Source organism: Heliconius melpomene, chromosome 21 (assembly GCF_056956725.1).
Source record: "Heliconius melpomene rosina isolate 202511_hmr_F chromosome 21, ASM5695672v1, whole genome shotgun sequence".
Classification (NCBI taxonomy): domain Eukaryota; kingdom Metazoa; phylum Arthropoda; class Insecta; order Lepidoptera; family Nymphalidae; genus Heliconius; species Heliconius melpomene.
In genome coordinates, this window is record NC_140409.1 from 2,157,237 (window position 1) to 2,184,021 (window position 26,785).

Sequence of the window (26,785 nt, forward strand, 5' to 3'; positions counted from 1 at the left end):
ATTTCCCCTAACATTTTGTATTTATTTATAAATAAGTTACATTAATATAAAGTATATTGTTTGACTAAATTGCTGAAAAATGACTGTTTTATTGAATTAGAAAAGTATTAACTTTTCTATGGAACATAATGTAATGTTAATTAACTTTATTTCTGTTTTACAGTAAAAGTTAGATCGGATAAATAAAAAACCACATTTTACCACAAAACATTTTTATTTCATAAAAGAAAAGGATTTAAAACAAAACTCTTCAAGCAACAAATAATAATATATAATCGCGTAATAAAATGCATCTAATAGGCTCTAGCCCAAATATTTTAAAAGTAACTAGTAATTTAGTCCCGAGAGCTCACGGACAAACGTTTAAAGCAATACATACAATACAAGTTACTCGCATTGACTCCTAGAAATCAAATCACATAATAATTATGTTACTCTTATACATATACATACATACATATACATTAAAAATTCTAACAGCGCTCTCGACGCCGTTCATATTCGTAGGTTAGATGTTTTTTTTTTATCAGAAGAGAAAATCTATGCATTCTTAAACAAATGCAAACTTTGACGTTCGATCGGAGACAACGCGCCTCCAATAAAATTCTATAAAAATAAAACTGAAAGACGCAACCCGACGCCGTATTACTTAAACGGCCAACAATGACCGTCAGATTCCAAACCACTTAATTATATTATGAACGATATTATACATTCATTTAGTAATGGGACACAAATTATGCAATTTTTTGATTGATAAAAAAAACAATATTACTGTATTTACATACTTTACAAAATGTAAAAAAAAAAATTATATCATGTCACAACATTTTTTTTTTATTTAAATTGGTTATTTATGTATTGCTTTCAAAAAATACAAACATTAAAAAAGAACATAAAACCAGGAAAACAAAGAAAAAAAATTGTGTCTCAAAACATAAGTGAGCATATTGCTAACATAAACTATGCTAATAATAAATAAAGTAATCACAAGTTTACATAAATAATCTAATGATTAAGATAATGATTTACACTCGATATAGATCTTTCGGAAACTCGATGTACATTTGGTTATAAATTAGTATATTTATTTTTTTACCAAACAATAAATAAACCTTGACACGTCGCCGCCATCTTGGACGTTTGACGTGAATGATTAAGGTCTTTAAACAGACCATGTCATAAATACAAAATTAACTTTTCCTAGGAAAAAAATGAACCAAAACCAATTTGGTATGAACTATACAATATCATTTGCTCGCATGAAGCTACGTGTTAGATATTTTTATATCTATCAAAGCGTCTATCACTGCTCCATGTCCAGATGGACGCGTGTAACATTATTTGAAAATGAAAATATCCTATTTTAGTTAACTTTTGTATATGGTTGGGTTATATCGCTAATCCAATCGAGCACAGATTATAATGAAATAGTTGTAGGAGAAATTAAATTATATTTAATTACGCACAATGCTTATGAAAACAAAAATTAATCCAATAGTGGAATTCATTATAAAATAGAAATCTTGTAGTATACTAATTGTATATATTTGATGGTTCATGCGAATATTTAGCTAAAATCTTCAAGCAACATCACGATATTCTTTCATTAGAAAATAAAAAAATAAAAAATATTATTTATTCTATTTTAGATTAATTGGATTAGCGGTCTATAATAAGATATAACTTTTATAGTTAAATTTGTTAAACGCTTATCGCAGAACATTTTCTATGCAACAATAATACATTAACGGTTGTCATTTTACACAAATGGAAATAAATTGTATATGTAGATAAAGAATATGTAAAATTTTCGAAATAAAAATGTTAAAACAATATATAAATAATAAATTACAAATATATAAAGAATATGTGTAAAAAAATTTTATTTATCGTTGAATTTAAATATTGTTTTCCATAGGTACGTATATAATATGCAGAAATTGATTAAATATTTTTATTTCGTAAATCATTAGCGGGCCAAAGTGTTATTGCACATAAATTATTAATAATTGCACAAAATATTATTTCATTTTACACTTCATATAGTCGCTGTGACTATTAGAAAAAAGAACTCGTTGAGATCACAATAAAAGATGTTAACAACATACAACTACTTTTCTCGAAAAAACAAATATTAATAAGAAAAAAGAATGCGAAAAAAACCGCATTGTTATAAAAACTATATAAAAAATTAATAATATAAATTGATATTCTATCAAATAACATAAAGTAAATTGTTTTATGTATTATTTACAATCGGCGTAGAGTTGTATCTCTCAGCTGTATGTATTGTACACACTTACATAATTTATACATTTTTCTTCTGTATATAGAGAAATACATAGATGTATATCACCAGCCTTAGATATCGCCCACCATTATATACCAAAAATATATAAACATTCTAGCATTATTAACACGACCGAAGCGTTGATCGTTGAAACTGCTTACATAAACTAAGTTAACAGTAGTTAGAGCGTTCCTAAATATCTCTTAAATACCCAGTGATAAGTTTATTTTAATTTAATAAAACAAAGAATTTGTATGAAAGACGAAAATACAGACTATAAATTCTCGTGTACCAGTCGTCCACTCGTCCACAGACATAAATTTACAGCAATAATATAATAATTAATTAATTTTACAAACTTATTAAAATATTAAACACTTGCGTATTTTTTAAACATTTTTAATAGATGATATTTAAATATCACTTTTATTCTTATATCAACAACTTTCCACTATAATAAAAAATTAGAACTCACTCGGGTGTGTATTAGACCACTAGCGTACAAATCGATATATTATATTAACATTAAAGAAATCTATACAATATATGATCTACATACGTCGAAATTATAGCGAAAATATAAAATAATGCAAAAATTTTCATGCTTTAATGAATGTGTTTATATGACATTTAGTTGAATAGTCGTTTTACATATTGGGCAATAGTCAGTTTGTATACTGAACTACATAGTCTATGACACTGTTGAACTACTTATCGTGATCGTAAAATAAAAACGGACTTTATTAAATATACTGAGCAGTGGTTGCAAACTTTTTGTGTTAGTATAAAATTTTAAATTTACTTTTAAGAAATTTTGTTCACTTTGATCCTCAATTTTATTACAGCATTGAAGTAATTTATTGCAGTATTTAAATTTCTATTTTAAATTTATTATCAATAACCGTTTTTATTCTACGTCCACAATTCGCTATCTCGTATCTCCTAACATTTAGCAATATAGCAAATTACTTATATATTGACCTAACTCTAATATATACTTCCATAGATTGCTACGAATACAATACATAAAATATATCTCTCCGATTACTATCACATTAATACAACTAACATTAATTAAGTGAATGCATGCTCAAACTTTTTTTGGAATTAAAAAAAAAAACTACGATATAAATAATCTACTGTAAAACTGAACTTACAAAAACATGCAAATAGTTAATAACAATGACATAAATAGCATCGGCAAAAAAAAACAATAATAAATAAATAATTTAATATATTTTATTTATTTTAAGTTCATAAGAGCAAAAATACCATCTGTCTAATATATGTATATATATATATATATATATATATACAATATTTATGTACCTGAAAACATTCTTCTTTGAGTTACTTTGACATAAGAGTTCTTCTAAGAATAGACTAATCAAAATCGTCTAATGTCTGAGTTTGAGCCAAACTCGTTTACTTTCGAAGGCGATTAAAAATTGTCTTATTTATTTATATTTTTTTATATATATTTTTGACTGAGTGACAAATGACGTGTAATTGTAATTACACTTAATTGTATGTGTTTGTATGTTCAGTTTAAGATTAGACGGATTTTAAAATTTTTTTAGCATTTAATTTTTCATACTCACTATAATATCTTTTGAAAACATTTTTGTCAAGTTAAATTCAAAGTTACTTAGCAATACATGGAAGGTAAGCGATCAAAAAATAACAATTCAGTATAAAACGTAATAAGTAAGTATTATAACTAAAATTGATAAGCAAAAAATATTCATAATAAATTTAAAAAAGAGTAAACAAAGTAAGCCGCAAGCAATTGAGGCCGTCGTAGCGCAGCGGCACAAAATTGTGACTGTAACGCGACGGTTGCGGGTTCGTTCTCCACTCGAGGAAATGAAATAAACATTTACGTTTATATTTCCATTTCTTCGCTATGGTGTCGAGGAAAAGCGCGGCGTTGAATTCTCCCACTCAACACGCAATGCCTCCAGAATTCGGCAGTAAGTGAGGAACGGAGTGTCTTAACACTAAATTCCCTCTGCCTACCCTGCTGTGTGCGGGATACAGCTGATTTTTTTTTCAAAGCAAATATCTAAGGAAGTCACGCAAACAACCAATATTTCAAACATAAAGAAATAAGCAAATAATATTTTCAATGAAAAAGAAACCAATAATTCGAATGAAATTATCTGAATCTGAATGATTAATAAGTATCAAGTCAAACTCAAATTAATAAAATGTCAAATCAGGTAAATATTGTAGTTTAACTACAAATCTTTAAGTTTTTGAGATTGTTAACAAAAGGAACGTATTTTATTAAGGAGAGAACATGATCTGTATATATTAAAAATTATTATTATTATTAAATAGAAGTGTTTCTTAGGCCGATACCTATTAACGCTATACTACTCTAAGGGCAGTTATACACACGAGGTCTATACTTTATTCACAGTCTGTTATTTTTTTATAATTTTTCTACACATATATTAAATATATATATATATATATTGAACGCTGAACGCTATAATGATTTTACGAAGAAATTAAAATATTATAAAATAAATACAGATATTCACCAAACGGATGGCGAGTCCTCAATTGATTCCACATTAAGTCATGTATCGTCCTAAACACAAACAAAAAACAAAATGGCGTCGAATGATTCAATCTAAGAAAAGTAATAGTAAAACGAATTCTTTATTTATAAACAATTTCTGAGACAATTTAGTTCACGTAAAATGAGTATCAGTTTCGTCTCATTTCAAAGGACAGTCAATTATTGGACGGCAAGACTAGTTTAAAATATATGTCTATGTGCATCAATGACGTAATTCATTTTTTTTTAAATAAGTTAAATATGTCAATGTATGCGGAAAGACTTAGATTGCGTCTCCAGCGATATGTTAAAAAAACTGCAAATACGTCATTGTTGCACCAAATGAGAGATAACACAAAACCTCAACTTTTCGCGTTTAAACCATTCATATTCACATAAACTAATAAAATTTAAAAGTCTTGTGTTTTTTATAGAAGATATCAATAAATAAAATGTATTAACGAAATTAACGTTATATTATAATTTATGATATGATAAGAAAAATATTTTAGTACCTTTTGTTTTCGAAATACAAATTTTAATAAATTTAAAGAGATGATTTGTTAAGTCAAAGAAGATATAGAGATACCATATATCTTTGGAGATATTAAAAATTAAGGCCATTTTCTAAGTTAATTATGAATATTTATTTATATACATATATTTATATAGCTGTTTTGTCAACAATTAGTTTTCTAGAGAACTATTTCATATTTCAGAAAGCTATACTTATACTACTATAGTCTTGTTTTTTCACTTTTTTTCTATACTATAGTATACGTTTAAATTGTAAAATAAAAAATTATATTTTATATAATAAATTTGTTTATTCAAAACAGCAATATAAATATAATAATTAAAATTAATATTAATATATATTTGCATTTATTCTGGTTATTATAAATATTCACAGTACGATCGTATCTAAGTACTTATAGTTAGTACGGATTGTAACTTTATTAAGGCAGAAATTCGAACCCCTTTCATACTACGTTATCACAATGTCGTATTTAGTACACTACATAGAAGTTTACACGTCATTTGTATGCATATATGGATGATAGAAAATAAGATTCTGGAGGCACTATTTGTTAAGTGGCGAAACTCAACGCCGCGCCTTGCCTCGTCACCAGAGCGAGGAAATGAAAGCATTACTAAATATTACATTCAAAATAAAAATAATTGTAACAAATATTTCTCATTTTCTATCATTCTATATATATACATTTTAACTATTACATAAAAAAAACATGAAGGATATAATTTAACTAAGCGATTTATTATTTTTTTGGCAAATTCTATTTAATAGTGAGCAATGATACTAGGTTTTCAATACTATTTATTTATAATTATTGTTAGGAAAAATTAAATAATTGTGAATATTTTGTTTTCTTGTGTTTTTAATGGAAGTACAAAATTATGAAGCTCTTTGACTACACTCAGTCATAAACTGTTAGTTAGTCTTTTAGTGGAAGATATATTAATAATATTTTGGCATATTAATGTGACACGGTATATACAAGCTACAGCTGTTCGTTCTTTGGAAAAAAAATATATTTAATGTATATTTAAATATAAAGTGAGCTTTTATTATTTATAATTTTGTCAATTATAAAAAAAAAGTTTAATTATCTTTCTATATTTATCTTTTTATATTTATTAATGCAATGACTGACCATTGATGGTTTCTGTTAACGATTTAATCTAAAATTGACCAATAATGACTGTATAACAAATATTTTAATGTTAAATTTGTTATAAATAACGGAAAAACAACTATCCTCATTGTACAAAGCTTGCCAACATAAAATACGCAAGTCAGTTATATACATAAATATATATAATATGTAATATACATATTTTTTAGCTTCATACTGTATCAGGTGACAAAGTGAACCTAGTATTAAGATACCTTTACCCCAGGCACCACCCAATTTGAGACATTGTGTCGAAATTCAACGCTTTAATTTGCCTACCAGAGCAGAGAAATGAAAATAATTAATAACACCGAGCGGGATTTCGCCAACCCAACCCAAACGTTCGAGACGGCCTATCATGTATGTCCAATATACTATATATTACACGAATATTCAACCAAGCTGTAGCTATAAAATACGTGTCAATAAATATATTTTGTACATATAATGAAGTAATCATATAATCTGAAACCTTTTTTACATGACATCTAGACTATGTCCACTATACGCCCACTAAAAACTAAATAAATTAATTAAAAATATTGATATTTTTTAGATGTATAAGTTTTATTAGCTGTAAATTATATCATAAAAATATCAATGGAAGTATAATATTTGATTGATTTAAAAAAAATGGAAGATACTTTCACATTTCAATTTGATTTAAATTATCGATTTTAATGAATTAAACAAATAAAACACATCGATACTAAGACTAAAATAAACATAAGTTTTGGTATACTTAAAAACCGATTTACAAGTTCGAGAACAATTGTATAAATATAGTGTTATTCTGTATGTAAAATGTTTTACATATGATGCATAACAGTTATGCAAAAATATAATTTAGTATTATATTATATATTTATAAATAAACACGGAATCAGGAAATACCTGTTCAATAGATCCATTGGAAGACCAACCGTAATTCCTTCTTTGGCCAGTGTGTCAGCAATTTCATTACCTAAAATGGAAACGTGTGAAGGAATCCTTTGTAAAACTACTAATTTATTCTGTTGATTATACTTATGAATTCATTTTAAAATATTAAAAATAATAATAAATACTACATCTATGCAATGTGTTGAAGAGAAATCTTGGAGTCAGAAAATATGATAAATTTGGTATGATTCACGAAACGAACGACGATAGTGGAAATATTTTTATTGATTTGATAAATTCCAATTCCGAATTTTAACCATCATAAAAAGCTGCCCCTGATTAATTAATCAAATAATATGTATTTAAGATTTGGTGTCAAGTGGTACCTTTGATATTATTTAATCTGTACTCTTGAATTCAGTGTCTATACGTCTTTCTAATGCCTGGAGCTCTTCTTCTAGCTCCTGCTATGGAAACAAATAATAAAAATTATTAAATAAAGTACTATGCATTTATTTGTTATTCAACTATTATTACATTACAGATGCCCTCGCGGTGCAGGGGCACAAGACTGTCAACGCGACGGTTGTGAATTCAATCCCCAGTGGTGGAATTGAAACATTAAATATTTTGAGGCAGATGAATCCTGGGAACCTTGTGTTAAGACACTCTGTTGACATTAAGACACTTCCGTACCCCACTTACCACCGAATTCCTTACACTTATTGCTTCACCAGCACTACCAGATTTGACAAATTAAATGGAAATAACTAAAGTGCTAAGCTTTTCCATTTTTACAACATTTTTTTATTATTACTTCCCAACTATTTATTAATCGTAGCGTGACAAATATAGTCTATAACCTTCCTCGGATGGGCTATTTGACACAATAAGAATTTTCAATTGAACAAATAATTCTTGAGATTAGCGCGTTCAAATAAACAAACTCTTCAGTTTTATGAAATTAGTACAGATATCTAACTAAAATTTATAAAAACTGATTATTAGAAAATTCTAGAAAAAAATTAAAATAAGTTAAATTAAGTAAGTACTTACATCGTCAGCTCTATTTGCTAAATCTGAAGCTACAGTGGTTAATCTATCTACAGCCAGTCGATCTGCCCCCACCACGCGCCTGTCACTCGGTACTGTGAATATCTGACAAAAAATACAATATATCAATATAAATAAGAAATAAAGAAACAATAATTAATCCTAAACTTCTTTTTTTAACATTTTTAAAGTGTTATTCTACAATCAGGAATGAAAAATATTTATGAAGAAAATGTATAAAAATATGTTACGTTCTATTTTTTATACAAATCATCTATATACTTACATCTTCAGTTGTAGACGGACCGTGTGGCAATGAGCTTCTTATGGAGTCAAAATTAAAAACCTAAGACAAAACAATATATGAAAATAAATGTAAACCAAAAAGATAGAATAGAAGTTGGCTGGCAGCACTGGCCTAGGCAACATGTCAAATGAAAAGCTCCGTAATTTTAATTATAAAATATGTATTTAATAGTATCAAAATATATAATTTACTGTAGATTTTGTAAAATAAACTAATTAAGTGTCATTTGTGTATAAAAGAAGAAGAAGAATACGAACTTTAAACTGTGCAACCGCCGTGAGCTATCGTCTGTCAGTGTGCTAACGGATTTTTAAAATTTGTAAAACCCGGGGATTATTTGTTTCTTAATTTTTTATATTCCCACATATATCTTACTACACAAAACTCATATTTATAGTGAGCTACGTCCCTTCTCACATTTTGGCACCGTTATTTATTGTCTCACTTTGCTTGATATTTGCCTCAGACAAATACACCAATACAAAAAACTATACAGTACTCTATTATATATACACACTACTATAAGTTTATATCAATTTTAAATAATATTAAATTATAATTAACATGTAAATAGGCATCAAAATTTTAGTGGCAAATACTTTTCAAAAAAGTTTTTCTGATATATCTATTGAAGTAACACATTCACTGCCATCATATCCTTCGGAAGCTAGCTAGAACTAATACTAAAAACCCATGTAAATACTTGTAGACAAAATTTTGTGTTTAAGAATATGTCACCAGATGAAATTGTCAAAAATTTTAAAAGCCTTTATTTAAAGAAAACTGGTGACTTATGGGGCATGTATGTTAAAGTTCTTAATTCAATTATACCTAATATTGCTCCTTAACTTGCTTTAATTTTTACGGTTGTGTAGAATTCGGTATTTTTCCTGATTTAATGAAATATAGCAAAATAGTGCCGCATTACAAAAGTGGAGATAGATCTGAGTCTGGAAATTACAGAACGATCTCTGTTTTGCCATCCGTAAGTAAAATATTTGAAAAAATAATGTTCAACCAGCTCACAATTTTCTTAAATATTAACAATTATTTCCATAGTGAGCAATATGGTTTCACCAAAGGCGCACCCACTACGGATGCGGGTGCTGCACTCCTAAAGCACATTTATGACGCATGGGAGAAGTCACAGAATGCAATTGGAGTGTTTTGTGACTTATCCAAAGCCTTTGATTGTGTAGACCATGGTATACAGGATACTGCCCTTGATCTTATTGCCTCATTGCTAAACCGAAGAATCCAGAAGGTTAGTATAAATAATGTAAAATCATTTGGATCTCTAAAGATGGGCGTTCCACAAGGATCTATTCTTCTCTCTTATCTTATATTAACGATCTGCCTTTTTATTTGAAGAACCTATGTGATATTGATACTTTTCAAGGATGATACTAGTAAAGCGGAGTAATTTTAGTCTACTAATTAAAGGAGAAGCTGTCAATTTGTCGGAATCAGCTATTTTCTTAGGTGTAACTATAGATTCCAAACTCCAGTGAAATACTCATCTGGAAGTACTTGCGGATAAACTCAGCTCTGCCGCGTTCGCAATAAAAAAAGTAAGACAAATGACGGACGTTGAAACTGCCCGACTAGTCCACTATAGCTATTTTCATAGTATTTTATCTTATGCAATGCTGCTATGGGGCAGTGCTTCAGACATAAATTCAATATTTATTCTCCAAAAAAGAGCCGTGAGATATATTTATAACCCAAGAGCGCGAGATTCTCTGCGAGATGTTTTCAAAGATGCAGGTATTATTACAGTTGCTTCCCAATTTGTATATTATAATATTCTCTTTGTCCGACAAAATATACATTGTCATAGTAAAAATAGTGACAGTCATATGATAGGGAACGAGAAATAAAGATAAGATTGTTACGCCAAATTTTCGCCTCCAAAAAGTTAATAAATCTTTTATGGGTCTGAGTATACGCATATATAATAAAATTCCGCAGTGTATTCTTAGTTTGCCAATACAGAAATTTAAAATATGTCTATTGAATGTAATGCAGGATACTTGCCAGCTAATGAAATAAATTGTACCATTGACTTTGAAAAGAGCAACTGTTGAGTTACTTGCCGGCTTCAAAAGTGCTTATAATAATAGTCTAATTGAATAAAGAATATTTAAAAAAAAAAGATATATATGTAATAATTGGTTTTTATTACTTGTTTTTTATTTATATATCTATATATATAAAATCGAAAGGTCACTCACTCATCAGTTACTTATAGGACGTAGGTGCTCGCTAAGACGGGAATTTGCAATATTCGACTTCTAAGGGGTTGTTTTTGGGGTCGAAAGTTTGTATGAAACTTCGTTACTACAAATGCTAGGAGTCTCAAATTTTGCATAGACGTCACTAGGACGTAGTCATGGAGACAGCAATTAATAATAACACAGCTCACGCGGGTAAAACCGCGAGCGGGCCGCTAGTATATAATAAAATAATATTCATTTTATAATTTTTTACAACATTTTTATAGCATTTTCAATATCTGACAAATTACATTAAAACAAATAATAAATAAAAATACTGTTTAATTTCACCAATAGTTTTTTTTTAATTATGTATATTTTTTTAAATATTCAAAATAAAAGTAAACTTAAAACTAAAATTAATAATATAAAAATACTAACATTATTAGCAGGCCAAGACGGTTCGATACGACGCTCTCGGACTACGGGAGCGAAGCCGGGCGCTTTCACTCTATAGTCCGGTAGTAGTTCTGAAGGTATTGCTGAAATAATAATATTTGTATGTTCATTCTACTTTCACAAAACTTTGGTAAAGGTTTGGTATTGTAAGTAAAGTCCGCGGGCCGAAGCCAAGAGTACTTCACTATGTTATATTAATTTAAGAAACAAGTGTTGACAATTCTGCAAGTGTTTAATATGGCTCATTTTTGCATGGTGTAGTATGTGTTATCAGGTATATCTATGGTTTTGAGGGCTTGATGTAAGTATTTCGGAATAACACCTGTATTATTTATATTATTATTATACTATTTTTACACTATTAATATACTATTTTCAATAATAAAATAAGTGTTATAATTATTAAAACACGACAGATATGTGTGACTTGTATTAGATATGTGATTTTCACTTCATTGTTCTATTTTTATCATAATATGTAAAACTAAAAAAATAATAAGAACTTCAAATAAATATAAAAGCATGTTTCTATTTTCAATTAAGAGTACAATATGTCTTGGCACTATATGTGCATATATATTTGACATATGTATCTTCATGAGGTACGGGGCCGTCGAGGCGCAGGAGTACAAGGGTGTGACTGTAACGCGACGGTTGTGGGTTTGATTCCCACTTAGGAAATGAACTATTTATTAATATTTTCATTTTTCGACTCTGGCAAACTCCCGGCGTTAAGTTATGCCGCTCAACACGCAATGCCCGCCCAAAAAAGACGGCGAAAAGTGGGCAAAGGAGTGTCTTTCCACTAGGTTCCCTCTGCCTACCCTGACAGAGCGGGGTACAGCGTAAAGCTGATTATAGGTATATTCAAATCTAGAATTGTTAAGACCATTTTTTATTTTTACATTAAGTACAAACGGTGAATTTCTTTTCTACCACGACACTAAAGTAAAACTAAGCACAAAAATTATAATTAAACATAATTATACTTAAACTCACGATCATCAAAAGAATATGGACTAATATTCCTCGTCGTATCGTGGTGTACCGGCACAAATATATTCGGCATGGCGGCCATATTGTCTTGATTTTGAAAATTACTTATAGGTCCAGGTCCTGGACCAGAATTATTAGGCCCCTGAAACACAGGGCTTACGAAGTCAGGTCTTGGGAATTGTATGTTATTGGCGGGTTCATCACGTATAGTCATCATGTTGAGACGGCCGTAGAACGGACGGTCTGGTAGAGGTATCATTACGCCGCCATTTTGATTCATTGTAATTGGTTGTTGGTTGTGCATTATAGCTGATGCGTAGTTCCTGGCGAAAATATTATAATTATTGCTTATTGTTTATCATTATATATTATTTTGTAATTTTCATTTATGTTTTATAGTTATTTTGCGTAAAAAAATCAATCATTAATCATTAATTTAACAAAAAAAATCACGGGTTTATTTTATGTTTATTTAAATAATTTTTAATTATATTCATAATTAAAAAATATTTAAATTATAAAATATATTCTTCTTAATATAAAAACAACCATTACAAGTGTTTTTTATATAAAAATAAACATAATAAATATACATACGTAGGCTGAACACACTCTGTTCGTGGATTTTCAGATCTAAATTCCGTGTTTGGTGCAGCGAGTAAGTCCTGAGCCATTGGTTGGGTTGCTATTTGTTGAATGGCTGATAACAAACGAAATAAGTAAATATAGGCATTTACACAAAATAACGTTTTTTTTAGCTTCTCGCTGTATCCCGCACGTAGCAAGGTAGGTGTTACGACACTTTGTTCACTCCCGTTTCCCACATTCTGCCGAATTCTGCTGGTATTGCGTGTTGAGTGGCGGAATTCAACGCCACGCTTTGCCCGGTTATTAGTGCGAGGAAATGAAAATATTAAATATATTTTGATTATCTCGGGAAACAACGGGATACAGCGTGAAGTTTATAATAGCAATATAAAAAAATATTTTTATAATTAAAAATTATAAATAAATAAAAAAAAGAATATAAATGTTTTAAGTTAGACTTGTACCTAATCTTTGTATGAAACATTAAATTCAAATTTGAATAAATTACTATTTTTTTTTTGGAGAAAGGACAAGGCGAACGAGCGTTCGGGTCACCTGATGGTGATTACCGCCGCCCACGACCCCGTGCAACACCAGAGGAGCTATAGGTGCGTTGCCGGCCTTTGAGGTGGAGATAGACGCGCTTTTTGAAGGTACCCATATCGTACCGACCTGGAAACACTGCCGCGGATAGACCATACCACAGTTCGGTGGCGCGTGGAAGGAAATTTCTACGAAACCGCACAGTAGTGGAGTGCCACGTATCCAAGTGGTGTGGATGTTATTTAAGTCTGTGGCGTGCTGTGCGGTTAGAAAATTCGGCGGCAGGTAATAGGTCAAACAGTTCCTCAGAACACTCACCATGATAAATGCAATAGAGAACGCACAGCGAGGAGACGTCTCTACGCAGAGCCACAGTGTCAAGCCTTTTACAGTTTATTGGGTCCTTAATGATTCGAACAGCTCTACGTCGTATGCGATCAAATGGGTCAAGCTGATACTGGGGTACACCAGCCCAGAGATAAGAACAGTACTCCATATGTGGCCGAACCTGGGCCCAATATAGGGCCAATCGGTATTTTGGCGTGAAGTACCGTCTCGCTCTATTGATGGCCTCCAGTTTCTTCGAGGCCAACTTGGCCTTGCTTTCCAGATGATCGCGATACTGGCAGTCACTCGAAACATTAAGGCCCAATATGCTGATACGGGGTGCGGCTGTAGGGGGAGTGTTCTGAAAGACTGCCGATACGATGAATGGGTTTTGTTGTGGTTACCGCGCAAACTTGTGTCTTCAGGGGGTTTAATTGAACCAAGTTCTTTTCACCTCATGAGGAGACATTCTCGAGCGATGCCTCAATAGAAGACACAAGTTTATTTCAGCACTGTTTACAGCCTACTTTACAGTACTTACAAGAAGCGTTTAATATTTTACGTTTACATTGTGTTCCGTTTACAGCGGGGTAGGCAGAGGGATCCAAGTTGTTAAGACACTTTTTTACAATTTTGACATTTCGTGTTGAGTGACCGAATTCAACGCGGCGCAATGTCTAGTCACCAGAGCGACGAAATGAAAATAATTCCTTCCCCTGAATAGGAATCGAATCCACAATCGTTACGTTACTACTTTTTTTTTTTTATGGAAAAAGAACAAGGCAAACGAGCGTTCGGGTCACCTGATGATGATCACCGCCGCCCACGACCCCATGCAGCACCAGAGGAGCTACAGGTGCGTTGCCGGCCTTTGAGGTGGAGATAGACGCGCTTTTTGAAGGTACCCATATCGTACTGACCTGGAAACACTGCCGCGGTTAGGCTATTCCACAGTTCGGTGGCGCGTAGAAGGAAATTCCTACAAAACCGCACAGTAGTGGAGTGCCACGAATCCAGATGGTGTGGATGATATTTAAGTTTGTGACGTGCTGTGCGGTTAGAAAATTCGGCGGCAGGTACCAGGTCAAACAGTTCTTCAGAACACTCACCATGATAAATGCGATAGAGAACGCACAGCGAGGAGACGTCTCTACGCAGAGCCAAAGTGTCAAGCCTTTCACAGCTTACTGGGTCCTTAATGATTCGGACAGCTCTACGTTGTATGCGATCAAATGGGTCAAGCTGATACTGGGGTGCACCAGCCCAGAGATGAGAACAGTACTCCATGTGTGGCCGAACCTGGGCCCTATATAGAGCCAATCGGTGTTTTGGCGTGAAGTACCGTCTCGCTCTATTGATGACCCCCAGTTTCTTCGAGGCCAACTTGGCCTTGCTTTCCAGATGATCGCGATACTGGCAGTCACTCGTGTGTCTTCAGGGGGTTAAATTGGACCAGGTTCTTTTCACCCCATGAAGAGACATTTTCGAGGGATGCCTCAACAGAAGACACAAGTTTATTTCGGCACTATTCAGCGTTTTCTCGAGAAAGACTTGCGCGGCCAGAGTAAACAGCGTCCACCGTGCTCATCTGCATAGCAATGAATGCTAGAATCCTCCAGCATGTCATTGATATACAGAAGAAACAGCGTGGGGGACAACACGCAGCCTTGGGAAACGCCAGCGTTCACGGGCATTTGTTTGGAGCAAAAACCGTCGACAGCGACCTTGATGCTGCGCCCAGTGAGAAAGCTGGCGATCCACCTGCATAAGTTCTCGGGAAGCCCATAGGATGGAAGTTTAGCAAGGAGCGCCCCATGCCACACTTCGCCATGTCCAAACTAACTGCCAGGCCCTCTCCCTTGCTTTCAATAGCCGCAGCCCAACGGTGGGTAAAGTAAACTAGAAGATCACCGGTTGAGCGACCATGGCGGAAGCCATATTGACGGTCATTAATCAATCGGTGATCCTCTAGATAAACCAAGAACTGGCTATTGATGATCGGAACCATCGCCCTTCTTCGGGATCGGGTGGATAAGAGCGCTCTTCCATGAATTTGGGACTACGCCGACTGAGTAAGAGTGCCGAAATAAACGCGTTAGCACCGGTGTCAGCTCAGGAGCACAAGAGCGAAGTACTAAGGGGGAGATGCCATCTGGCCCGCTCGATTTATGGATGTCCAAAGAGGACAGAGCTCGCCTTACAGCTTTTTGGCTAAACTTAACCTCAGGCATTGAGCTCTGGCACCGCGGTATGGTCGGTGGCGTTGATCCTTGGCCATCCAAAGTCGAGTTCGAGGCAAAGAGAGCGCCCAGGAGATCGGCTTTCTCTTTCGCCGTATGGACCAAGATGTCATTCCCCTTGCGTAAAGGCGGAAGCGAAGGCTGGCTGAAGTTGCCGAGTGCCGCCTTTGAGAGCGCCCAAAACTGGTGAGTTCCGGACGGGTAGCTCTCAAGCTTCTCACCGATTTTGGCGATATGCTCGGACCTTGCTTTGGCAATTTGCCGCTTAAAGGACCTAGAGGCCCGGTTATACTCTCTTTTTGAGGCTTTCACCTTCGGATCCTTAGTAGCCAGTGCCTCGGCCCAGATTTGATATGCCTCGCGTTTGCTAAGGGCAGCAAGTTTGCAAGACGTATCAAACCAAGGCTGTGACTTGCCACCGATGGGCACTACATTGCTAGGAATATAAAGTTCCATGCCCTGCAGAACCACGTCGGCAACAGCAGCGGCACAGGTACTAGGATCATCAGAAGAGAAGCAAACCGGCCCCCAGGGATAGAATGAGTAAAATGTACGCATCCCATCCCAATCTGCTGACTTGTAGTGCTAGACGCGACGAGTTGCGGGTGTTCTGCGACTGCCGCGCTTAATGGGCACGACACTCCGTACCAGGCAGTGGTCAGAAGACCCCAAAGAAGCATCGACGACAACCTGGTACTGTTCCGGGTGCGAAGTCAGCAGAAGGTCCAATAAGGAGGCATTGTGGTTGTCCACGTCCGGGAGTCGCGTAGGCGACTCAACCAATTGGGACAATCCATTCGCCGTAGCAAGGTCAAAAACGGCCCTCCCATCGCAACTTAATCGCTACGCGTTATTGACTTATTACTAAAGAGTCTATAAATATCTATACACATAATAAAACCGTAACTCATCGCATCTATCGATCATCCAATCTATTATTGGGGGCCTTTGTTAATGTAATAGAACCGAAAACATTTTAATTTTTATTTTTATCTGTTTGTCTGTGCGTTTGTTCACACTTATGTCAGAAACGGCTTAACCGATTTAATGTAGTTTTCAATATTATAATTTGGGAAACTTTCCTTAAGCTTTCCTTTCCTCCATTTAGTGTTTATTTTATTTCATTTAGTTCATATAATAAAAAAAGTTATGTCAATATGAAGAATTACAAGCGACAATATTGCTACAAAATAAGTTTGCAACTGACTGATTTTTTTTTATCAATGTACGGACATTGTCTTTAAAATGAGAATGTTATTAGATCAGGAAAGCTATTCACATGAGAATATGAGCGAGCGTAGCCGCGTGCGGTTCGCTAGTTATAAATATAATAACAACTCACGTGGCACACTAAAATTATCCAAATGAGTGTGAGGCGGCGGTATCGGGAAACGTTGATACATTTGAGGTAATATAGGCTGTATGGGCATTGGCATGAAGCTGTAGTTTCCGTTTATCGGTTGACTCGAATTGGGCAAGACTCTGTATCTGAAAGTAGTATAGAATTCGTAAATAAAAATATATTAATAAATTATATTACAAAATAAAATAAAAATATTTTATAAGCACTCCGCTTTCCATCATATACGTATAATTGAGACATATAAGAACAGTGGCGGAACTCAGCAGCGAGCTTTGTTTTACCAGAGTATTCCTAATATAAATAAATTTAAATATAATCAACAACATTGCACTTAAAAATATATAATTTATGATAAAACTAGCATTACAAGAAATATGAAATAAGAGTTCGCGCAAGCCAATATTGCCGAAGGTAGCAACAAATAAATATAGCATACAAAATATAGAAAATATCGCTATGCATATGTCACTAAGAACTATTGAATAAATAAAAAAGTAAGATACATGAAACAATTGCGAGTATTCTAAAATATTAAATATAAATATTTGAAACGGATGACACATATAAAATATATAGTATTATTAATAAATATAAATAGTAGTATTATTAATAAACTTCAGCATAGCCTGAATGTTAATAAAAGGTGGAATACAAGAAAACTTAGCTAACTTAATTTTAAGTGAGATCGCAAAACCGGAGCATAATTGTTCAAATAAAAAAATAATAACAATATACACACAAAAACCAACATCATTATATAACATTTTTTATCAGCTTCACGCTGTATTCCACACGTACCAGGGAAGGCAGAGGGAGAATCCTTCTGCGTGATAGAGTGTTATTGTGGGAAGCGTCTCTCGCCTCTGCGTGATTGAGAAGTGTGAAGTGGAGTGTTAAGACACACCGCTTCCTACTTTCCACCTGACTCTAGAGGTATTGCGCGTTGAGTGCCGGAATACAACGCAAATTATATAAAACGCATAATATCAAATATTTCATTTTTTTGAGTGGGAATCAAACCCACAAGCTTATGCCCCTCACCTTTCCAATTCCTCTTCAAAGTGCGCGAAAGTGCATGTATTGCCTCTGGGGCAGTAGGACGTGGCCACGGCGTCCCTACACATTGCGGTCTTGTACTGCTGCGTCCCACTTTGCGGCGAGGGCTGGCCTAAGAACACATCTGCTCTATATTGACACTATTATTCGATTAATTACTTAATTAATAGTAAGATCTGGCGACGACGTCCCTAAACATGGCAGTCTTGTATTATTGAGTCCCACCCCGAAGCAAGGGCTGGTACGCGTGTACGACCGCACGTAATAACTTAGCTATAAATAGCAATCTTAATCAAAAAAATCTAATATTTACTTGTAGAAGCTTCGATACATCTTTCTTGTAAATATTTCTGATTGTGATTCGAATCCCGACCAGAGGCTTGCAGTTGCAAGTAATGTATCAGGCCGGTGACCACTTCTTTGATGGACGTTATTATTTCAGCTAGCTGCTGCCACGTTGGACTTTTTGCATCTGAAAAGAAATAGTTTAATTATAGTTGTTAACTTGACAGGTTAGGGGTTCGATTTCCCACTTGAGAAAATGCAATATTAAATATTTTTACGTTGAGTTCCGCCAATACTTCCAGAATTCGGCAAAACGGAAGTGTCTAAATGGGTCCTAAAATTAGGTTCCCAGCTTGCTTGCCCTACCTATACTGCTATGTGCGGGATACAGCGTGAAGCTAGAAAGAACTTCTTATAAAATATAGGACAGAGTTTCATAATCCTATTTATAAGTAAAAGTTTTGTTGAATGAGCGAAATATAACAAATGAAAAGCTTTTAAAACTTTAAACAGTATTCAACTTTGAATAGAACAGAATGGTTAATAAAATGTTATTTTAGTGGAAGCATAATTATAATTTAAATTTATATTTGCGTGTTGCTGCTTGTTTTCATACAGTACGTATGATTCTTCAATGTTATAATTTAGAGATTGCATTTTTTATAGTGGAACCTAACGCCGTGCTTTGTCAAAGCAAACTGAAGTAAATAAAATTTTATTATTTTTAAATTATTTATGTATGCCGCATATGGCAGGGTAGGTATAGGGAACCAGTTGCGAGAACTATCCGTTTTCGACGCACCGCCTAATATTCAAGTGGCGGAATTCAACGCCGCGAAATTTATATAATATAAGTGAAACTAATATAAACGAAAATATATCAAGTGTCAAGTGTCTTTTTACAATACTATCTTCCTAGAGGAAATTCTCTCCTGCATGAAAGCTAGCTTTTAGTAAGGGCCGTTTCTCCTAAACCATTCGCAAAGTGAATAACTTGCAAACCACAAGCCGCAACTCCTTCAAATCCTATACCATCACAATTAACCGACTAACCATAGTAACAAATTAGATTTCTACTAACCTGGATTAGTATCAATATTGGCCAATCTATCCAAATGGATGTTCATCACCACCAGCTGAGCAGGGTCACCCATCCTCTCCAACGCTATGAACAACTCTTGAACCGACTGCGCAAAAGACTGTGGCGTTTGCAGCTTATCTATAATGCTCTGCATATGACTCTTATGGGCTGTGTCTCCGTACAGAAGTGCACTCCACTGGTCCGGAGCTATCCTGAGACCGGCCTCGGTTGCTATTTGTACTATTTGGGCGTCGTGCTCACGACGCAGCGACTCATAGGTACGGAATTCTTCTTTGAGTTGCATTAGGGAGGAGTCGCATTCGCGTTTTGATACCTGGAAGGAATTGGCATTTCTAACTTTCAGTATAGCTTCAGTCAAAGCGCGTGGGGCACAAGCGTGCGACTGTAAACTAAACAGTTTGTGAGTTCGATGCCCACTCGAGAAATAAAATATTTAATATTTTCATTTTGTAGTTCTGGTAACGAGACGAAACATTGCCTTGAGTTCCACCAATAAACATACAATCCCAGTGTACCTCTGCATGTCCCGCTAAAAAGTTTCAGAGTAAAAAAATCTTTTATAAAAAAAACTTCTTATGTTGACAATTAAAGTATACCATCTCACTTTTTCCAACATAATAGAGTCGATAAAAGTCACTTATCACATCTGACATCTTAACGCTGCGCTTTGAATACCAGAGCCGGAAAATATAAATAATTTAAATATACCACATCTACGAATTGGAATCAAATCCACATCCATAGAAAAAATGAGTATTTTTTTCAAAAGAAGAAACATTGTCAGATTTTTGTTGATATTACCTTAAAACAAGAAGCCCTATAAAGAAGCTGGACGACGTGGCCTATACTAGTTTTGGAAGCATGCGGGAAGTGTGGCTCTAATCTTTGGACAACAAACATCACCAACACCTGTTGACAAAAAAAAATAACGAAAATATATTAAAAACATTAAAATCTGATCTTCTAATTCTGTGAACTCTTATTATAACTATTTAATAAATATGAAAAAGACGCTTTCCAGCTGACACATAAATATCAATACATCATACATCAACATAAACGAACATTGATAAACAGTAATAAGCAACTAATAACTATGTAAGTAAGTAGTTTCTATATTTTAAATTTCTTTTATATATAATTTATTATTTTCATTTAATAAACCGATTGAAATGAAACAAATACTAAATATTAAAGGAAGCAGCACATTAAAATACAATAATAAAAGCTACATTTAAATCGATTAAAAAGTTTCTGAGATAAATATATAAATCTTAAAAATCATTGTTTCATCGAATGCAATCGAATGACAAAAATTTGACGCCGTTTGTAAACACAGGTGAGGCCAAGAGGCTGAGCCATTTTATAGTATGGTTATTAATTACATATAAATAAAAAAATAATTCTTTAACTAACCTACATACCACATAACAAACTCACCTTTCTAGAAAGTGCGGAACCATCCTCCAACGCTAAAAGCACAAGTTTCAAGACCTCCTCCTGCATCGCCGGGCCTAAGAATTGGCAGCCGCGAGCGCGAACCGCCGCCCACAGGTTAGCACTGAGCTGCTGGGGGTTCTAGAAACAAAAGTTATAGATGTAACTAGTCAATTATTCATTCTATCGTTTAGAGAAAAGCAAATAAAAGAACTACATTTTTATGTAGGTATCTATATATTGTGCCTGTTTATTTTTAAAAGTCGTTAGGCATAGGGAACCTAATGTTAAGACCTCCGTTTCCCAATTTCTACGACACCGTGCTTTGTCTTGTTACGTGGGAATCGAATCCACAACCGTACGGTTTAATCAGAAGTTGTGTAGCTGAAGCATGGCGGTCTCACCTTGCATCTATCAATTAATCTATGTAAGAATATATTTTAACGGTGTGTTTGCAAACGGCGTCAACTTTTTGTCATTCGATTTGCTAGATTTTTTTCCGATGTGTTGTGTAGATTGTATAACAATATTTTCATATCGGAAACCTGATATCCTTGCCCGAGAAACCAGGATACCGGGAGAATTTACTTTTGCAATAGGTTATTTAGTTGAATTCTAAACTGGACATATAGACCTGAAAATAATTTTCTATTTTCAGGATTTATCGCTACAAAAAAAAACAATAAGTTATTCCCCCAAACGGGATTGAACTGTACGACAGAATCTTTACAATGGAAGACATGTTAGGTTGTTTAGAAATATTATTAATAAAATGTCTTCGATCAATTATACCCTAGATGAAGGATTACAGTCTAGAAAACGGCAAAAGAAATACGAGCACGAAAAATTTTGTGTTCCATAAAAAGTCTTTGTTAGGTTTTGACTATTCTTTAGAAGCAAAATTTTATATTTTTATATTTTTAAATTCTTAAATAACGGGAAATAATAGAAAAACACACATTATCTAAAATAGAGAAAATATAACCATTTTACTGAGAAGGTAGTCTAGTATCAAAAGTTGGCGTGTTAGCCTCGTGAATACTTCTCTCCCTCTAAGCACACGTGGGCTCCCTGCAACCACCTCTCACACACTGCCCAACGCGTAAGCTCATTACAATAAGGTACTGAAAGCCGCCGTAATAAGCCGAACTTTACATTTCGCGGTGTCTCTGGGAAATTCGCGTCAATTGCAGAGGGTTAAAAACAGTTGAAAGAAAATTTTGATAGATAGATAGATTAGGGATAAAATGTTATATATCCATTACGCGCTATACGAAACTAAACCTTAACGCACTGTTATAAGGTTGGATTTTATTCAAATGATCTTATGTCATAAGTCTGTGTGTAATCATATAATGAATTTCTGTTTATATTGACTGGTGCCATATTTTTAAGTCGTATTTGTATGCAATCCGTTATCTAGTGTATAAATGATCGAAGTAAAATTTACTTTAAATAAATCATAGTTTTAATTTGTTTATTCCGTTCTAAATTTTGAACTCAAAACTTTAAACTTTATTTTATTGCATTATCAGTTATAATATAATTTATCTTACGCGCTTACAAAGGCGTCACGATGGCATCATATTCGATATGTTTATCTACAAATTACTGTATTACAATCCTTAACAGCCCGATATGTCCACAGTGAATGTCTACTTACTGTTATAATATACATAATATAAACACGTCGTGGCGCAGGACCATAAGGGTATGAATGGTGTGGGTTTGATCCCAACTCGAGGGAATGAATTATTATTTACTAGTATTTTTATTTCTTCGCTTGCGTTGGGGTTGAGTAGTAGATAGATAGTAATCTTAGCTTGAATAGTAATTTTAATTTTTTTATAGCCTAACGCTGTATCGCGAATACGGGCATTGCAGGAGTGGCGGAAGACGACGCCGCACCTATACTTACAGTTTTAACATAACAGTTCTTAAATATTTTAATCACTAACAACCGTTCTAAGCAAAATCTGTAAACCAGGCTACTATAAAATAAAAATACTATACAATCTCTTTAGTTGAAAAGGGATAAATAACAAAATTTGTTAAAAAATAAAAAAGAGCCACAACATATGAGTGCAAACGCGACGCTTGTTCGTTTGTGTGTGGGTTCGATTCCCACTCGGGATTGAATTAATTATGATATAATTTCATGTCCTCGCTCTGGCAACAAGACTCGCAGAGTGGTGAATGCAGTGGGAACTAACCTGATGTTGCAATATAAGCTCAGTGACGGTCCTCTCGCCCAAAGACCGCGCCGCCCTCGCCGCCCGCCCTCTGCCCTCCTCGTCTGTTATAGCACACTGTAGCAGTGTCACCAACTTACGTTGCATAGGTCTCGATAGACGATTGCCGGCCGAACTGTTGCTTGCTGTGTGAAAAAAAATAATGGCAAAATATCGATTAAACTAATGCTAGTGAACACGATAGCTATGAGTACGATCTCAACTAGGAGGAATAATTATGTCTAAGTTTAGCTTCACGCATCTCGTCACGTCGAATTTAGCAGAGTAGGTATAATCTAGTGTTAAGACACTCTGTTCTTCTTTCCGGTATTTAGTGGGGGGGAACGACGTCTCGTTTTATTCGTATGAAATCACGAAACCAAATCACTAACAACATCCTCAATTAATAAATATTGCGTCATCATCTAACATTATTCACTGCTTTAAAACCAATTATAAATTGACTATTATCTATTAAAACTTTCCGTTTCAATAAAGCTGTTATAACTTTGCCATGGATTTAAAATAAAAAGTTTCAAAATCAATATACTACTTTTGCTTTTTTTTGTATACATCTACTATTCCTTAAATAGTTAAAAAAAGTTTATAGAAAATGAGTCTCACATTGAAGGAAGGTTGTGTGGTGCAACCGCGATTAGAGTAATATCTATATTTTTACATTCATCAAATAAATCAAATCAAGTTCACGCTGTATCCCGCACAAGCAGGGTAGGCAGAGGGAACCTAGTGTTAAGATACTCCGTTGCCCACTTTTCGCCGAATTCTGGAGGCATTGCGTGTTGAGAGGCAGAACTCAACGCCACGCTTTGCCTCGGCACCAGAGCGAAGAAATGGAAATATAAACGTAAATAAATATTTCACTTCCTCGAGTGGGGATTGAACCCGCAACCGTCGCGTTACAGTCACACCCTTGTGCCGCTGCGCCACGACGGAGTCAATTTTTACAAGGCAAAAAATGTAGAGACAGGACACTACGTTCACTCCCACTAAAATATATCCAGCCATCACCACAAAATACACCATGAAATATATAAAATAACCAACACAAATATCGAATAGGGCATCAAAGCTTACGAAAAACGAAGTTAAAACTACACGGTGGCCTAAAATCGGCGGAAATTTGATTATGCAGTCGAGTCCAATATAACAGGATAAAACACAACTAGGATAGCGTCACAAGTCTTTATAAATTGAATGGCGTGTGAAGTTAATATAGTTACTTGGTTATAGAAACCTGGTTCAAAATCGCTGTGTGGTCCGGAGCGTGTAATATGTATAGTATATGAATTTGCTTCCACTTTTGTTACCAAGTGACTGAAAGACAACGCACAAAAAACGACTTAGATGGTTCAGAACTCCATGCCGCTTGTCTTACCAGAGAGGAGAAACCACCGCGTTCACATTCGGATGAGGTCACGTGCTACTTTTACCCATCTCAAACATTTTACATACAGTCTATCAAGAGTAATTTTCAATTATTGAATATTATTCAGGAACAATTTTTAATCATGATTTTTTTTTTACGAATGAGCAATTGGACTTGCAATTGGTAAAATGAATCGAGAAATACGTAGCATTCATTAAGATCGACGAGAAAATAATTTGTAATTTGTATTTTTTATTTATTTAAAAATAAAGCTACAATCTGTTACACTCTTTAGATAAAAATATTCCTAATTGATTTGGATTTGTATTAGGCTCTAACAGAAACTACAACGAAGAATATTTTCTTCAACGATATCATAAATAATTATTATTCGAAGCAAAATACATTTCCATACCTACGCTTACGTGTCCAGCGATCGTCGCTGTACATATAGCTAGATAATAATAATAATAATAATCTTTATTTAAACACTTATTAGATACAATAATTGATTAAGGTACTGTCCTCTTAGATAGGTTACAAAGTAACCCGTAGTAAAGAGTAACAGTGCCGTGTCCCACGGGGGGTACTAAATGAAGTGTTCCTTTATACGAATTACAAGTCTTAATGTACATATTATATTATAACCTAATTATCTCTTCAATATTATAAATATTTTGGTCAGTATATAAGATGGGTGTGCGTGTGTGTATGTGTCTGTGTGTGTGTGTATGTGTATTTGTGTTATATGTAAGGTATGTATATGAATATGTATGTATTATGCATGTAGTATAAGATTTTTATAATATAGTTTACAACAATGTTTGTAGAAATAATTCTGTTTCCTCATATGTTTTCTCTTGTAAGAATGAACAGACAGTTGCTTTACATTTATGGATAGATAAATTATACATGGAAGTACTTGTATTAATTTTATTGTATAAGAAAGGGTTTTCTTACCACAGATCTTAAGATTTATAGCAAGGTGCTCCAAGCACCGCACAATAACATCATAAGCCTGCCTGTCATGTTCCGGTAGGGCTTTGATGGCGGGAGGGTGGTACGGTTGTGCTGGCGGACTGTAACCAGCTAGCTGTAGCAACGCCGTGTTTACCACTAACTCGTCTGGCTCCGTGTGGATTACTGTCTAATGTATTAAAAATAAACATTGATTAACAAATGTTCTTTTATCTGTTAATACTATAATTGAAAAGAACAAAAAACCACATCAGTAAACTTGAATCACTTCAAAAATACCATAAAAAATATATAAGTAACCTGATCAAAAGGGCATTGCTTCCGATGTAAATGTTTAAGACAGTGCCCACAAAGTGTATGGCCACATCCTAGACTGATAGGGCTCCTCGGTGGGGGGCCAAATTCTCGGCAGCACACTGGACAATTGAGGTAGTCCGTCCATTGCGGCACCTGGATTGGCATTCTAAAATAAACATTTTTATTTATTTTATGGAAATGTATTAAAAATGTAGTATAGACAATAAACTGTTATTTATTCATTTATGTTGACTGCTATGGTGCAGCAGCACAGCATCTGAATATAAAAGCAGGTTGTTGGTTTGATTCCCACTTGTGAGACAAATTATTATTATCACATATCATATCACTCAGGTACAAAAAATGCAGTGTTGGTTTATACTGCTCATCAGGCAACATTAAACTAAACTAAGAACAAATAGAAATCACTTAAAATTGTTATCTTAAAAAATATTACCTACACCCTATCTCTATCATCC

The 26,785-nt window shown here is 33.9% G+C and overlaps 1 protein-coding gene across 3 annotated transcripts; it reads right to left on the minus strand.

Annotated features, from left to right (window-relative positions):
• Positions 1–195: 195 nt before the first annotated feature.
• On the minus strand, positions 196–26,472 carry roq (RING finger and CCCH-type zinc finger domain-containing protein roquin). Of its 3 annotated transcripts, none has more exons than XM_085205878.1 (16): positions 26,310–26,472; positions 25,992–26,178; positions 23,627–23,790; positions 21,417–21,554; positions 20,778–20,885; positions 19,956–20,289; positions 18,903–19,061; positions 18,575–18,701; positions 17,513–17,658; positions 13,070–13,172; positions 12,476–12,795; positions 11,459–11,559; positions 8,781–8,840; positions 8,498–8,599; positions 7,828–7,908; positions 196–7,523 (listed from the first exon to the last, which is right to left on the minus strand). In XM_085205878.1, exons 1-15 carry the CDS (start codon positions 26,469–26,471, stop codon positions 7,840–7,842), a joined length of 2,280 nt encoding a protein of 759 aa, XP_085062004.1. In that variant the 5' UTR covers position 26,472; the 3' UTR covers positions 196–7,523; positions 7,828–7,839. The 3 variants fall into 3 exon arrangements, with proteins under 3 accessions (XP_085062004.1, XP_085062003.1, XP_085062002.1); XM_085205877.1 differs by having other exon boundaries at positions 7,828–7,905; positions 18,575–18,713; XM_085205876.1 differs by having other exon boundaries at positions 18,575–18,713.
• Between the last annotated feature and the right edge of the window lie 313 nt (positions 26,473–26,785).